This window comes from Amphibalanus amphitrite, unplaced genomic scaffold (genome assembly GCF_019059575.1).
Source record: "Amphibalanus amphitrite isolate SeventyFive unplaced genomic scaffold, NRLGWU_Aamphi_draft 000323F_arrow, whole genome shotgun sequence".
Lineage (NCBI taxonomy): Eukaryota > Metazoa > Arthropoda > Thecostraca > Balanomorpha > Balanidae > Amphibalanus > Amphibalanus amphitrite.
This window is the reverse complement of record NW_024881818.1, coordinates 114,919-128,663: the sequence shown is the minus strand read 5'-3', so window position 1 is coordinate 128,663 and position 13,745 is coordinate 114,919. Positions and strand designations below refer to the sequence as shown.

Genomic DNA, 13,745 nt, shown 5'->3' with positions numbered 1-13,745 from the left:
CATATAAAAGGATTAAAGGGTTGCAAATATGCAGGATACGATCTTCATATTTTTTAAGCAAACATAAATGGTGGTGGGAAATCAGTGAGCCATTTTAAATGACACTTATTTGTAAAGGAGCTCCGTAACGATCGTGTCCCTCACCTACAGTTTAAATGCCTCATGCTAAGATACGGCTACAGACACAATTTATTCCATCGGTAGTCAGGAATACACGAATAAGCCCAATTAGTTTCAAGCGTACGGGGAATCGGCGTGCAAAACACAAAAATACATGCCGATTGCAAGAACAGGCATGTCTTCTGCCGAGCTGCAAACATAAAAAAATCAACGGGGCCACTGCTGCTAGCGCAAGCTTCCAACATAAAACAGCTTCGCTTTACTGAGCGGAAACGTCGAGCGAGCAACAAAAGAGCGGAGTCTACAGCAGACCAGTGCTGACTAGCCAAAGTCCTTCCGGTCAGCGCGAGGGTCGAGCAGCGTTCTGGCGAGCTGGTTACCTGAGGAACCGACCCAGCGAGCTGGCGTCGATCTTATCCAGCAGATACTGGGCCGCCTTGGCGTAGCGGCGGGAGTTCGAGCCGCTTGTCGATTCTCCGCGAAAGGCGAACCGCCCCAGCAGAACCCCTGACAGCACCGGGAAACGTGCTGGTACAGTAACCCATTCAACGGAACCCCTGATCAAGACATGTGCTGGTACGAAGAAACTACTTGTTTACAGTGGGGCTACTTCTTCTCGTGAAAGGGACTGTAATAAATCAATTACATCAACGATGAACATCATACAGAAAAGTACCACAAAACAAACAACGCCTGCCAGAAGAACAAACCTGACGTGACGGACACAACTACAACTAAAGTCACCGTGCTACAACTCACAGATATGCACAAATGCTACGGCATGACTATGCTAGGCTTAATTCGAAAAGCGCAGCACATGATATAGGCAAATGTGGTATGTTGGGACGACACACTGGCAATTACACCAGCCAGACAGATATGCTATAAACCAAAACACAATCAGCGATCTGAGCAGGCTATGCCGATCACTGAACAGTACAGCAAATTAAGTTACACACAGACCACGGAGAGACAAGTACGAAAGATCACGGCAAGTATGTGTGCAAGGGCGATAGTTAGCGAAAGTGTAGTTATACTTGCGTGAGCATGACACGAGCTTGTGCCGGAAGAGGTATAACGGACTTCGAAAGGGCGGTGAGGATCAAGAGTTTCTTGGATTACGCGACATTGATTCTCCTTCATCGACCAAACCTTTGTAAAATGGAGATTGTGACGATTATGTAATGCCAGGGTTGGCAGGGGGTGGCAAAAACTGGTTTTTGCCAGTGGTTTTAACCGGTTTAAACCGGCTGGCAGAAACCCCGGTGGCAAAAACTGGCAAAAACTGGATAAAACTCAGGTGGGCCAAACCACAACTTTTCTAGTTAGGAATGGATCTGAAATGTACAAATGCATTTCTTGATGTTATAGAGATGCACCAAACATTCTGAAGTTTGCCTCATTACTTATCCCTGCTTAAAATGTCTATGCATGTCAGTAGGCATCCACCACAGAATGTATTTCCATGTAGGGGAGTGGGGCAAGGCTGCCTAGGGTGCAGTGCGCATATCAGTGGCAGATACCCCTTCGCACTTCTGATTGTGCAGGACTCACTCTTGCACTGGCTCATTTGTCACCCCCAAAAGGCGCCTTATGGAAAGCCCATGAAAATGTTTTTGAGTTATAGAACACTTCAACGGTCAATGTCACTTCTGGTTGAAAGCATAAAGCTTTCACCGAATTCTCCTAAAAATGTTTCATCTTTAAATCCATGTCTAGGCATATCATTGTGCTGGTTTTTAGTTTTTGCCACTTTTTGCCGGTTAAAACCGGTTTAAACCGGCAAATGGCATAAACTAGTTTTTGCCGGCAAAAATGCCAACCCTGTGTAATGCTTCACAGTTCACACCTGATCTTGGCATCGAGCTACTGACTACAACAAGCCAGTTTGAATACTACAGCCCCGAGACCTAATCGTTTGCACCACGCTATTGCATTACCGACTACCTGACAGGGCAGAAGACAGCCCGAACACCAGCTCTCCCTTGTATCTGACAGCCGAGAAAACACGTCCGACAGAACAGAGTTATTTTTCGGTGACCTTCTCACCCCAAATACCTGTCGAGGTGGCTAACCACCCTGTCTGTCTCACTGACAGTTTGTTTCGACAGGAATGTGTGGGAGGTGGACGTTGGCCCATACCCGGCCACCGGACACCACCAGCCGGCATCTGCGGAATGATCGTCCGCCGCAGCCGGTCCAGCGCGAGCGGCCGGCCGCGGCCAACAACAATACACAGACGGGGCACCGAACACAAACCGTGTCAGCCGGCTACACATGGGACCATGACCGACCGACCAGCGACAACAAACTCGTTAGAGCGTAATGATGAGTTTGATGAGCCAATGACAGCTGGTTAGGATAAGATAAACAACAAATTCGCTATACCGTAATGATGAGGTTGATGAGCTAATGGCACCTGGGTTAGGATAAAATAAATGACAACAACGAAGTCGTTATATCGTAATTATGAGTTTTATGAACCAATGTCAGCTGGTTAGGATAAAATAAATGATTAAATGAGATGTTCAATGATAATGCATTAAACCTCGGTTTGACAATATGTAAGAAGATAGCAACGATAAAATATTTGAAAAACGAGCGATGCCTACTTATCAACATCCAGCTATCCTGTCCTTTTTCTCCATAGCAGCTGGTTTCAAAGAAGTCATAGATGGATACCACCGTCAGAGCAGCCACCAAGTCTGTTCGCCGCCGGCTCTTGGCAGACGGGCGGGAGTAGGGAGGATGCGGCAAAACATCTCGAGGCCGGCTCTCGGACAGCAGAGACAGATTTAGACGACCCGGCGGCGGGGTCGCGGCCCACCGGAGAATATATCGGTGTCTCCGTCACACCGTCTGAGGAGAGCCAAGTGCCGGAGCGTCTGCCACCGGGACCCAAGACCGGGACCACCAGCGGAGCGCCCGGTGACGGTTTGGTGGTGGACGGAGAAGGGCACGCTATGCCACGCTCCGTCTTGAAACCAGCAACGAGCTTCGTCTCGTAATGTCGATGCAAGAAGTGCTAACTGCCCAGTCATTTCGCTCAGTCCCGCCGAAAATGGTGAGAGTGAGCGGCACTGAAAACGGTAGCGACTCTCTGACATTGAGCAGCACGGCCAGCCAGATACCGCAGTCACAGCCCCTGCACCTTCATAGCTCTAGCTCATATATCATAGATGAGCTGGCACGGTGACCAAGTGCTGCGCACCACGGATCTAAAACGTAGAAGCACAGGGACCGACACCGGGCACTCGATACCGGGAGCACATTACCAAACAATCGATACCAGGAACTCAATACCAGCAACGCAGCGGTGTTCAATGGCCCTGTTGTGCGGCACCGGTTTCGACTGATGTCTCAACCGACCAAATGCTTCCGCTATGTGGACAACATGGACCGCTTTGCTTGTTTTTTTTGTTTTTTTTTTTGGGGGGGGGGTTCAGCGACCGTCAGACAAATAATACTTTGAACTGAAAGCCGAAAGGGGTTGGAACATGCAGTGTAGTCGAGCGTGGCTCTGCAATCTGTTGCTAAAGTGATGCTTACAGGAAACCAGACCGTGATCGCACAACCCGCATAACCTAATGCTGGCTAGCAAAAAATATAGGGTAAGGCAAGGCCATCTATAGGGGTAAGGGCGGGTAAGAGTACGCGGGCGATAAGAGTACGCATCAGCTGTTTCGGTTGCTTAGCAACGCAGGCTTGTCGAGTTCATGAAGTGACATGAAGCCGCCAGTGCGTGCTTGTCACCAACGGAACGTGGGCGTTGAGCGGCGACGCTGTTGTGTTTAAGGCGATGAATATTATTTTCGAGCGTTATGATATTATTATGGTATGGTACAATAATTTTGATACTTGGCAGTTGAGATAAGGCACATTTCCGTGATTGTTGTGGGAAACTTGTGAGGTTATCTGGGGAAATACTGTGCAGTGCAATATTCTGTTTGCGAAGTTTTGCACAACGTTTCGGGGTTGTTTTGTGCGCGAATTGCATGTACGGTAAGAGGACGCACTGTTAAGGAGGGTAAGACTACGCAGAATTATACATTAAATCCAATATACAGAAATATAAAATTATTAATCTATCGCTCAATGACGTTTGTTTTGTAGGTTTATCATCAATGGAGCACTGTGATGCAGATGCGTACCCGAAATTCTTCCAAATACGAGTTATTCTCCCTTTTGATTGTGCATTTTTTAAAGAAACACACGACATGATTATTTCCTGATTTATAGACTTGAAAGATTTATTTTATGTTTTTCTTTTTGGATACTAGAATTAACTTAAATGCCTTCTGACTTTGAAGTTAAGCATTTGGACAGTACAAGCTGCATAGGTGTGTGCTCATATGCTTGCGTAGGTACTCCACCCGCCTGGCGTGCGTACTCTTACACACCCCATATGGTAACAGTACGCAACTGCAGCGGTTCAGAAAATGTCAGTTTTAGACCACTTCCATTTACGCCGAAGGATCGTTGCCCCATGGGTTGATGGCTAATTCAATGAACTTTAATATTCCCTATTTGCGATTTCTTTCTTTCAAATATTAAACAAATGAGAGCAAGAAATCCACTAAGTGCGTACTCTTATACGACTTCACCCTATTCGAGACACCGCATCTCGGACCTCCCAAACTCACCACCGAATACAAGGAACAAGTTGTTAGACGATAAAACACAATCAGGGTTGAAGTACCACAACACGATCAACTTCTTATAGTTGACACCATGACAAGATGATCAATCCAGGTGAGATCCATGTTATACTGGGTAGAAGACAGCGACATCGCAACAGCACACCAACACAACAGTACGGATGTCGGCGCAACTCAGCACAAGTGTCGACCCTCACCGGCCACATAACAGCAGAGAGACACAACAGCTACCGTCACAGGCCTATGGCTGTTAACCTATGGCCCTATATGGCTCACAGTCACACATTGCACAACCCTTGATTGAACTCAGAGCTTAACGCAACAATCACACGCTCATATAGCACCCACAACCGGCCCAAACCGGCCTCACCGGCCAAACCGGCCTCATATAGTCTGGTGGGACAACCGGCCCAAACGTCAGAGGGACCGGGCCATTTCTGCCCAACCAGGGCTCCCAACACAAACAGAGGGGCGCGTACGTACAAACACATTCATCACCTATTGGCTGACAAATAAATATCCATAGCCGCCGTCCAAACACCGAACACAGGCCACACTTTCACGACGCTGAGAGACAGGGACCCGATTGAGTCAGCGAAAACCTGGCATAACATTGACATTTGACCAAGATTGAACCATATCTTTGAACAGTTTGTGAAAGGTGAGTTGAACAAAACGACAGTTGTCTATTTTCAATTCGAACGAGCCCCTCGCCCAATCTCCTAAGGTCACCTGTCCTGACCTTGGGAAGGGAGATGAACCGATTCTATCCCCAACAACCAGTCCCAACCTTACCCCTGGGGAATCCCGACGACCTCACCCGGGCCTCTCAGCCCCACCAGTCTGCCAGCTCGCACCAAAGACCCGCCCTCACCCAGGGGACCATACAGCGGCACGAAACGTCGGGCCTCCCACCGGACCCCGCTTCTCTCAGCACCCACCGGTGGCGATTCCCTGAGGACCACCCCGACCTCATACAACCGGGACTCCCTCCTGCTGGCTGACACACTACCTCCGAGCCCGGTCCACCCCGGGGCTCCCTCCGCTAGCTGACACACCAGTCACCATCTCCGAGTGTTCCACACCTGCTATGAAGAAGGCGATGGCGGCGGCCAGCACGCCGGACCAGAGGAGGTTCCTGGGCACCATAGCGCGCGCCATGGTCGGGCCACTGAGTCGGCCGCCGACGTACGTCAGCTCGCGCTGCATCCCGTCGGGCCGACGGCGCGGTCACGTGACGCCGACGGTGGCGCCGACTGGCGGCCGGGCGCCGCACTACTGACGCCGTCGGTCCTGCCGCGCGCCGCACCGATATCGTTGGAGGGAGGAGCCGAGGGAGCAGACACCAGGGGGCGCGGGGTGTGGGCGGCCACAGAGCACCTGCACACACTCACGTGGCGGGGATCAGGGGACCTCACAGACAGACGACAATGGGACCCGTGACGGGGAGCAGAAGCACCAGCCAACACGGGTCAGGGACCTGAGCGATGCATGACTCTCAGTCAGGGCAGCGGGACAGTCTGCAACCTGACGCCAGCCCGAGAAGATGACACACGGACCACAGAAAACCCGGGAGGGGGTATTTACGACACAGCAGTACCAGAGATTGCACGACGCCACGTGTTATACAGTAGCACCAGAAGGCATGGCATGAGGCGCTTTACCTCACAGGGGCGGGGGACAGAGGCCGGCAAATACCACATACTTCACTGGGGACAAGTAAAGAAGTGGAGCATGTCACACATTACAGCAGAGGTTAGGGGGCGTCACATATAACACAACGGTGTCATGACTCATGGCACGAAGTACCATTGCTTATCTTCACACAAGCCCAGCTTATACCTATCGATCTACAGCACACATCAATAATCAGAAATCAAGTTGTTATAAATTTGGGACTGGCCCACGAACAAATATCGATGAATGTAACCCTACGTTGCATGGTCGAAAATCAAAATTGTGCTCTTCGTAGCCTATCGCTTGCAAAAACAGAGAATGGTTCCATTTAATTTTGCAATTGTAAAAGACGGACTACAAAGCGTGCCGAAAATTCAAGAAAATGCGATCGCCTTCCACAGTAGAGATCATCTGGCAGAAAAGCGAGAAACGTCACACCTACGTGACGTGAATAATTTCTAAACAAACAGGCGGCTCGTTTCTGAAATATGCCACAGCTACGCCTCAGTCGCCACCTGGCATCTACCGAGGCGGCACAGCACCACCTTTTGGACGCCTGCCTACATGGACCATCCACCCTCCCCAGATCCACACAGACTCGGACAGAACCGTCCCTATCCCTATCCCGCCTCCCCAGGACCTCCAAGGGGACAGCCACCTGCCTGCTCCAGCTCAGCATGGGCGACCGCTCTGGGCTCCACCACGAGCACGGAACACACGCACACCGGCGGAGCACTCTCACACACCGCGCGCACCGGGCGACGCCACTCGACACCGACACCACCGCCGCCGCCGCGCCGCCCGCGGCCGCCCGCGCCCGGGCCGTCGGCCGTCGGCGGTCGGCTGTTGTTGTTTTTGGCCGGTGGGCGGCGGCCGGCGGTGGGGCGAGCCACGCAGTCAGCTCGGCACGCCTCCGATCGACGGTGGTCGGACGGCGGTCCGCCGCCCTCGCCGCCGCCGCCAACTACCCGCCAGGTCACCAACAATGCGGCACTGAGGTGCTGCCAGGCACGCCCAGTGGACCGACGGCACGACGCGTCCAGGTCGTCACATAGCCGCTGTGTCACCGCCGCGGCCAGCCGCGGCGCGCACCTGTTTGCTTTGGACGCCGCCAGCAGCGCCAGGTCGTGGCCCGGTCACAAAGGGAGCGCAGATACCTGCGGTGGTGTTACAAGCCACACTTTGGTCGATTGCTTTGAAGAATGACGTGAAACGGTCGATTGATCTCTGATGAGTCGTTAATTTTGGTAACATTTCGGAAGCGTCCCTAAACTGACACATCTTTATTAATGTTATCTGGCACCAGGTCATTTAATTAAGGTTGAAGTTGGCAGCATTTGGGGATAATATACAACATCGGAACCAATCATTGTCAGCTACCACCAAAGTCCAAGGCAACTCCTTTTGAAGTACCCAATGCGATGTTACGCAAAAAAAAAAACATGTAAGCCCGAACCGAAACAATAATCATTGCATCCATGTGTAAAAACAAACAGAAGACCATCATACGATTTGTGGCCATTTGAACTGATTTCCAGTTTAGCTGTCAATGCGCCGTACCGGTACCAGACACGCTGAGCGGAGCAGAAAATGCAACTGGTCCCAAAATACAATTGGGTAGCTGGATGGACTACCGCTGGTTAGCTGTACCGATTGGATCGTACAGTCTGCCGGTATGTACAGCTAACGCTGAATCAAACACAGTCCTTCGGACAGGGCAGCCGTCAGCCAGTCCCACATAGGACAGCCCCCAGTCAGTCACCACGGCCGGACGTTCGGAGCGGAGAAATGAGAGCAGCGGAGCAACCATCTGTCATTCTGTCATTCTGTCGGTCCGCCGGCGTTAACTGTGTGCCTGCCGGCTTCTGACAGATGCTGGAGAGGCACGGAAGCTAGCGTCTGTCTCAGCGGCTTTAGTGACTGACAAACGCACTGTGTAGTGTGCAGTAACTACTACAAATACTGTGCAGTGAACACTGCAGTAGTGACTGACAATGACACTGTGCACCGTGGTGACTGGCATTCGGTGGCGTGCACCAGATAACGGCCAGAGGGTGCAGCTGGCGGCAACGCAAAGCTGTCCGACTCTGGGAGTCTCAGACAGAAGCACTCAGCCCGGCGGGTCCATGCCCACTGGACAATAGGCATGAATACCGCAGATTCAAAAAATGTCCGATTTTTTTTAATGGAGGAATTCACAAGAACAGAGCCCGCGCTAAGAGCAGAGTTTGTTGTGTTGGCCTTGCGTTGTCTATATACTCTGGGCCTTGCCTTCACCCTCCGATCGTGCAGTTCCTGTCTATGGCAGATTTTAGAGTCCAAAGTTTAACGTATGCACATAGCTGCGTACGGTTGGTCCCTTCACTGACTTCAGCTGGCTACGGCCTGCCACCAACCGCAACTTTACCCACCAGCGGGCTCATAATCATCGGACATGCCTCCGCATCGGGGCATACCGGGCGGCCGTCGCACTTCGAACCCCGGACTGCTGTAACCGGGACGCGTGCTCTAACCACGGCGGAGTCCAACGCTCTACCGACTAAGCTACGGGACCGGCCACGGGACCGACAGATGACAGAAGTATGACGTTAAAGTACGGAGCTTGGCTTCGGGAAAGAATGCGCAGATAGCAAATATCAACCGATCGTTGCATTGTCCAGCCCCTCATAACAGGATCACGTAATATCAGGCCAGTCTCGATCAAACGATTAAAAAGTGACATCTTATTTGCAAATTCCTCAGTTTCACTTGCTAGCTATTTGTGTGTCGTTCGCTGCGGTGGGACAACGAGCTCATTATGCGCCCCGTAACTAGACGGTTTTTCAACCGCCACTCCCAATAAACCGATTACAATTCCATGGGGCATGCAAGTAGCAGCACACACTCCTCACACACCAAGGCCCCACCACCAGCACCATTTCCGGAACCACCAGCACCAAATCCGGCCACACCAAACACCACTCTTCACCAAACACAGCGTCCCAGCCCCCAGCCCTCGGCCACCGGCAGCACTCCCTAGTTCCCCTCCCCGCCACTAGCCGGCGCTGCCGTCGCCGCCCGGTGCCGGACTGACCTCAGGAAGTTGGCGACGTTCTCTGGCCGGAGGTCGCTGAGCAGCCGCTGGTGGACGTGGTCGGAACCGGTGAGCCAGACCCGCGAGTGAGCGCACGGCGCCTCCAGCGAGAGGAACAGGCCGTAGGCCATGGTGAAGCCGACCACCAGGCCGATCATGCCGGCGAACACGACGCCCGAGCAGCAGTAGGCCCAACGGCGCGGCTGCACCGGCCTGCCGGGCACAGCGAAACTTGTATGACGTTTGTGCTTGCGGAATGACTCGTGATTCGGAATGACTCGGGGAATGCCTTCTGCCGTCCATGAGTCTCCTATAACCTGACTCCGATCCCTCATCTACCTATTCAATAATCCATATAGTTGTCTTCGTTGGCCCATTTTATGCTGGCTCGTTGCTTCACCTTCCCATCGTTGTATACGGGCCCTGACCTGACTCACCAGTCAACCCACCACCAGTTCCCCGTTCAGCCCGAGCCGGCCTGACCTTACCTCCCCCTCTCCCCCCCCCCCCCCGAGTAAGTCCGGCACCTGACCCCGCCCCTCCCCATCCAGTCCGGTAGCTAGCACAATTTGCACCCACTCCAGTCCAGTCACTGATCCAGCCCGCCCCCTTCGGCTCCCTCTCGTCTGCTGACCTTTCTCTGATCTGTTTGAGGACGCTCTCCAGCGGGTGGAGCACCATCTCGTCCTCCTCGCTGGTGGAGCCAAAGTCCTCGGCAGAGGAGCGCCGGTTACGGTCCAGGCCGTATCCCCGCTGGCCAACCGGGGAGAGCGGCAGGCGCAGCCCGTCGCCCTCCTCCTCCTCTGGGTACACCATCAGGCGCTGTGGGGAACACAGGGATACACCATCAGAGCGGCAGGAGCAGTCCGTCGCCCTCCTCCTCCTCTGGGTACACCATCAGGCGCTGCGGGTACAGAGAGGCTGCCAAGTATGGACGGATACAACGCTAGAGGCTATATGGGTGCACGCACAGGGGTGCACTACCGGACACTCTAGAGTCTAGGGGTATTTGAGGTGTGCACTGTGCAGTGCAGCGCTGTATGACGAAGGGCACTGGGTTAGCCAGGCTGAGTGCTTCAGAGTGGGATGGTTTGTTAGATGAACAGTTGAATGAACACAGAACAGCTGGTACGGGTGTGAAGCTAGAAAAAAGGCCACGTAAAAACATCGCGTTCAATAAGCACACCGTGCGTGACCGACACTAGCCGCTTCGACACGTCGCACAAAAGAACTAAAATAAAAAGAAGTCAAAAACAACACAAACGACCCCCAGATATTCTCCGCAAGTGCATACCTTAGCCCAGTTGGTGTTCACCGAAGGATACATGCCTGGAGCCTGAACACTGTGCCCGTCTATCGGTATAGCACCGTCGCACAGTCTCACAGCCACACTGGGCGGCGCTGTACCGCGACACACTCCCTCCGCAGACTGTCACATTGTGCCACGCCGCAGGGACAGACAGCCGCACCACCGTGTCACATTGTGCGGTGCTTGGGCGACAGGCAAATGTCAGGCTGATACGAGGGGGACGCGGCGCTGTGGGTTGTCCAACTAGGCGGGTCGATCGCCCACTGCCGCTACGTCTACCGACAGTGGCAGCCTTAGCGAGCGGCACGATCCGGCAGGCGGCAGCTCACTCGACTGTCCAACACCGCTACCAGACTTTGTCACAGTCTATTCGTACGCCCCCACCACGCAGCCTTACAGTCGGTCACGTCAGTGTTCAGTCGCCCATGCACGTTACGTCCACAGAAACTCCCTCGGCTTCCGGCACAATGTGCACTCCTCGGTCACACTGTGCCAGCATTTGTCACACTGTGTCCGGCCCCGTTACAATGTGTCCGGCCCCGTTACACTGTGTCCGGCTCCGTCACACTGACACTGTACCCGGCCCCGTCACACTGAGCCCGCCTCGGTCGCCGGCCGTTCACCGAGCGCACCTGTCCTCCCACCGGGTATGACTTATGGAGTCGCGATCGATGGCACCTGCGGGTCGCCCGGGGAATTGAGCCAGACTCACTGAGTCACACTCACTGACTGCGAGTCACCTGTGACAGACCAGACGGGCCGTGCACGCCCCCGAGTCTAAATGTCGCCGCATTGGAGAAACGAACCGCCACCGACGGGCGTTGTGCTTTATCAAACAGTAGCGATAAAACCGATCACGTCACGCATAGCTTCTCACGGCATTTACCGATACGAGAACACGGTAGTACGTCACCAAGAGCGATAATTCTCACAAATCGCACTGACTTCTATCGAATCGCAAGTAAGCAGAAGCTTGCACAGAACCATGTCGTCCGAGAGACCACCCCACGTCGCAGTTTACTCCACGTTACTAGTCATATAAGACAACCATTCCCGGGTCACAACATTCCGGCCGGACGCTCAGCGAGGCGGACGGTGTACCGACGATACGGGCGCAGCGACTGACAGTCCGGGGGACCAGGTGTGCCGGCGACCACGACAGGTGTGCCGAGCGCGCGGCGGCAGGGGCGACGGCAGGTCACCGACCGCGGGGGCATGGGGCACATCTGGGTTTGTCCCGCCATGTTATTGTAACGATCACACTGGTATTGTGCTCCCATTGTGTGTTTGCATTGGAAATTAGTGAGATGCACATGGATGAACATGAAAAGTTTCCACTTTCCAGTGATATCAATGATACCAAACATAATTTAATTATCAAGCTACAGCAGTACCAAGCTCATCACAGTACTGAAAGCTCCTTCACACAACCATTTAGGATGACAAAACACAAACAAATTATTTGATTATCTATTAAAGGCTGTCATGGTCATGTCATGGTCATTTGTGTTCAAAATGATAGGCCGTAACCATGACTTAAAGGTTCCTCTAGCAATTGAATGATCCTACAGAGGTTTTATCAGCCCTGGCTGTTATTGAGGCAGTCATCAGGGCTGTGCTGTCGCCATGTAACTGTGCCTGACTTAATTCATAGCCAGACAACTGTCCACAATGGTCAGTATCCAGGTGCATGGCATCCCTATGGACATCTAGCCTGAGACAGTCAGCATCATGCACCAGGAGTAGCAGCTTCTTTGATCAGGCACTCTAGTTCTGGCTGATCTCACACCTCACAGAGCCTGTGAGGATGAAGCACCTAAAAACCATTCCTGATTTTCTGAAGGTGTATTGATGTGGACAACTTGCTAATAGGCGAGTTGCAGATCAGAGCATATCATGGATAATTGACTGCAACTGAAGATCCATCAACTTTCTGATATGAGTGGCCTCTCATTCAGCTGTATATAACCACAGGCAGTTACAAGCTACTGCCAAGTAACTGTTATTTGCTTGGTTTATTGCAGAGTCACTAGCCAGTTTTACATAGCCAGAGATATGAGCCAAGTGACCACTTTCTCAACAGAGGCTTGTAACTGTTTGTTTATTGGGGGTTTATAGCATGCTGACTACTAACTACTAAGGTCATTTTGTGCCCATAACATCTTAATAGTAAAATAGTAACTTCTAGGGCTTCTCAACTAGGGCTGAGGCAACCCCTGCCCCTTGGGTTCACTGCTCAGTAAGCCCTGATTGTCATGTAAGTGTAGCCTAGCCAGGGTTAGCCATTATATTAGCATTAGCAATCACTGGTAGCAGCTGTTTCAGACCTAAGGGAGGCTCCAGGATCATGTCACTTTCCAGGGGCCAGATGAATGCACTTCATCATGGACCACAATCATCTGCCACCAACACCAACCAAGCCTCGGCCTCCCACCGTTAGTGTGAACTAGCTTCAGACTTCCTTTGGTTTGGGAATACCCACTTAAATTACAATCATGAGGTTAAAATATGGAACTAACCTTGTACTCTTCCTTATTTTCTATGACGTCCTTCATTATTACTTAGTGGTTCAACTTTAATTAGAGAAACTGAAACAACACTGACATCTCGTGTGACCTTGATCCTGTATTTTGAAAAGCTTCGGTTGATTTATTTGGAGGAACAGCGCTATCACTTCAATTTCCTTTGCACGTAACCCTTCTGATCGCGACAACAGTCATTCAACTAGCATTTTAGCTTGAATTTGGCTTTTATTTGGCTTGTTTGTATAGAAGTCTCAGCGCGCCTATCACTATGCTGATGCGCATTGTTTTGATTTGTGGGATCATATGGAAGCACAAATGTTTCATATGGAAGCAGCTTCTACGATACTTTATGAAGGAAGAACAAATTTGGGTTCTTTTCCAAA

The 13,745-nt window shown here is 52.0% G+C and overlaps 1 protein-coding gene across 5 annotated transcripts in view; it reads right to left on the bottom strand.

Moving 5' to 3' along the window:
* The window catches only part of LOC122388445 (N-acetylated-alpha-linked acidic dipeptidase 2-like), a 28,055-nt gene extending 14,396 nt beyond the window's left edge, over nt 1-13,659 (bottom strand). The window contains exons 1-5 of one of the 5 annotated variants that reach the window (XM_043379525.1): nt 13,357-13,642; nt 10,163-10,350; nt 9,529-9,741; nt 5,864-6,071; nt 501-627 (exon numbers count right to left, since the gene is read on the bottom strand). In XM_043379525.1, the coding sequence (XP_043235460.1) occupies nt 501-627; nt 5,864-5,987 (251 nt within the window). In that variant the 5' untranslated portion in view covers nt 5,988-6,071; nt 9,529-9,741; nt 10,163-10,350; nt 13,357-13,642. Of the gene's footprint in view, nt 1-500; nt 628-5,863; nt 6,072-9,528; nt 9,742-10,162; nt 10,351-10,822; nt 11,959-13,356 lie in introns of those variants that run through there. The other 4 variants (XM_043379526.1, XM_043379522.1, XM_043379524.1 and 1 more) reach the window with 4 other exon arrangements.
* Nucleotides 13,660-13,745: the final 86 nt, after the last annotated feature.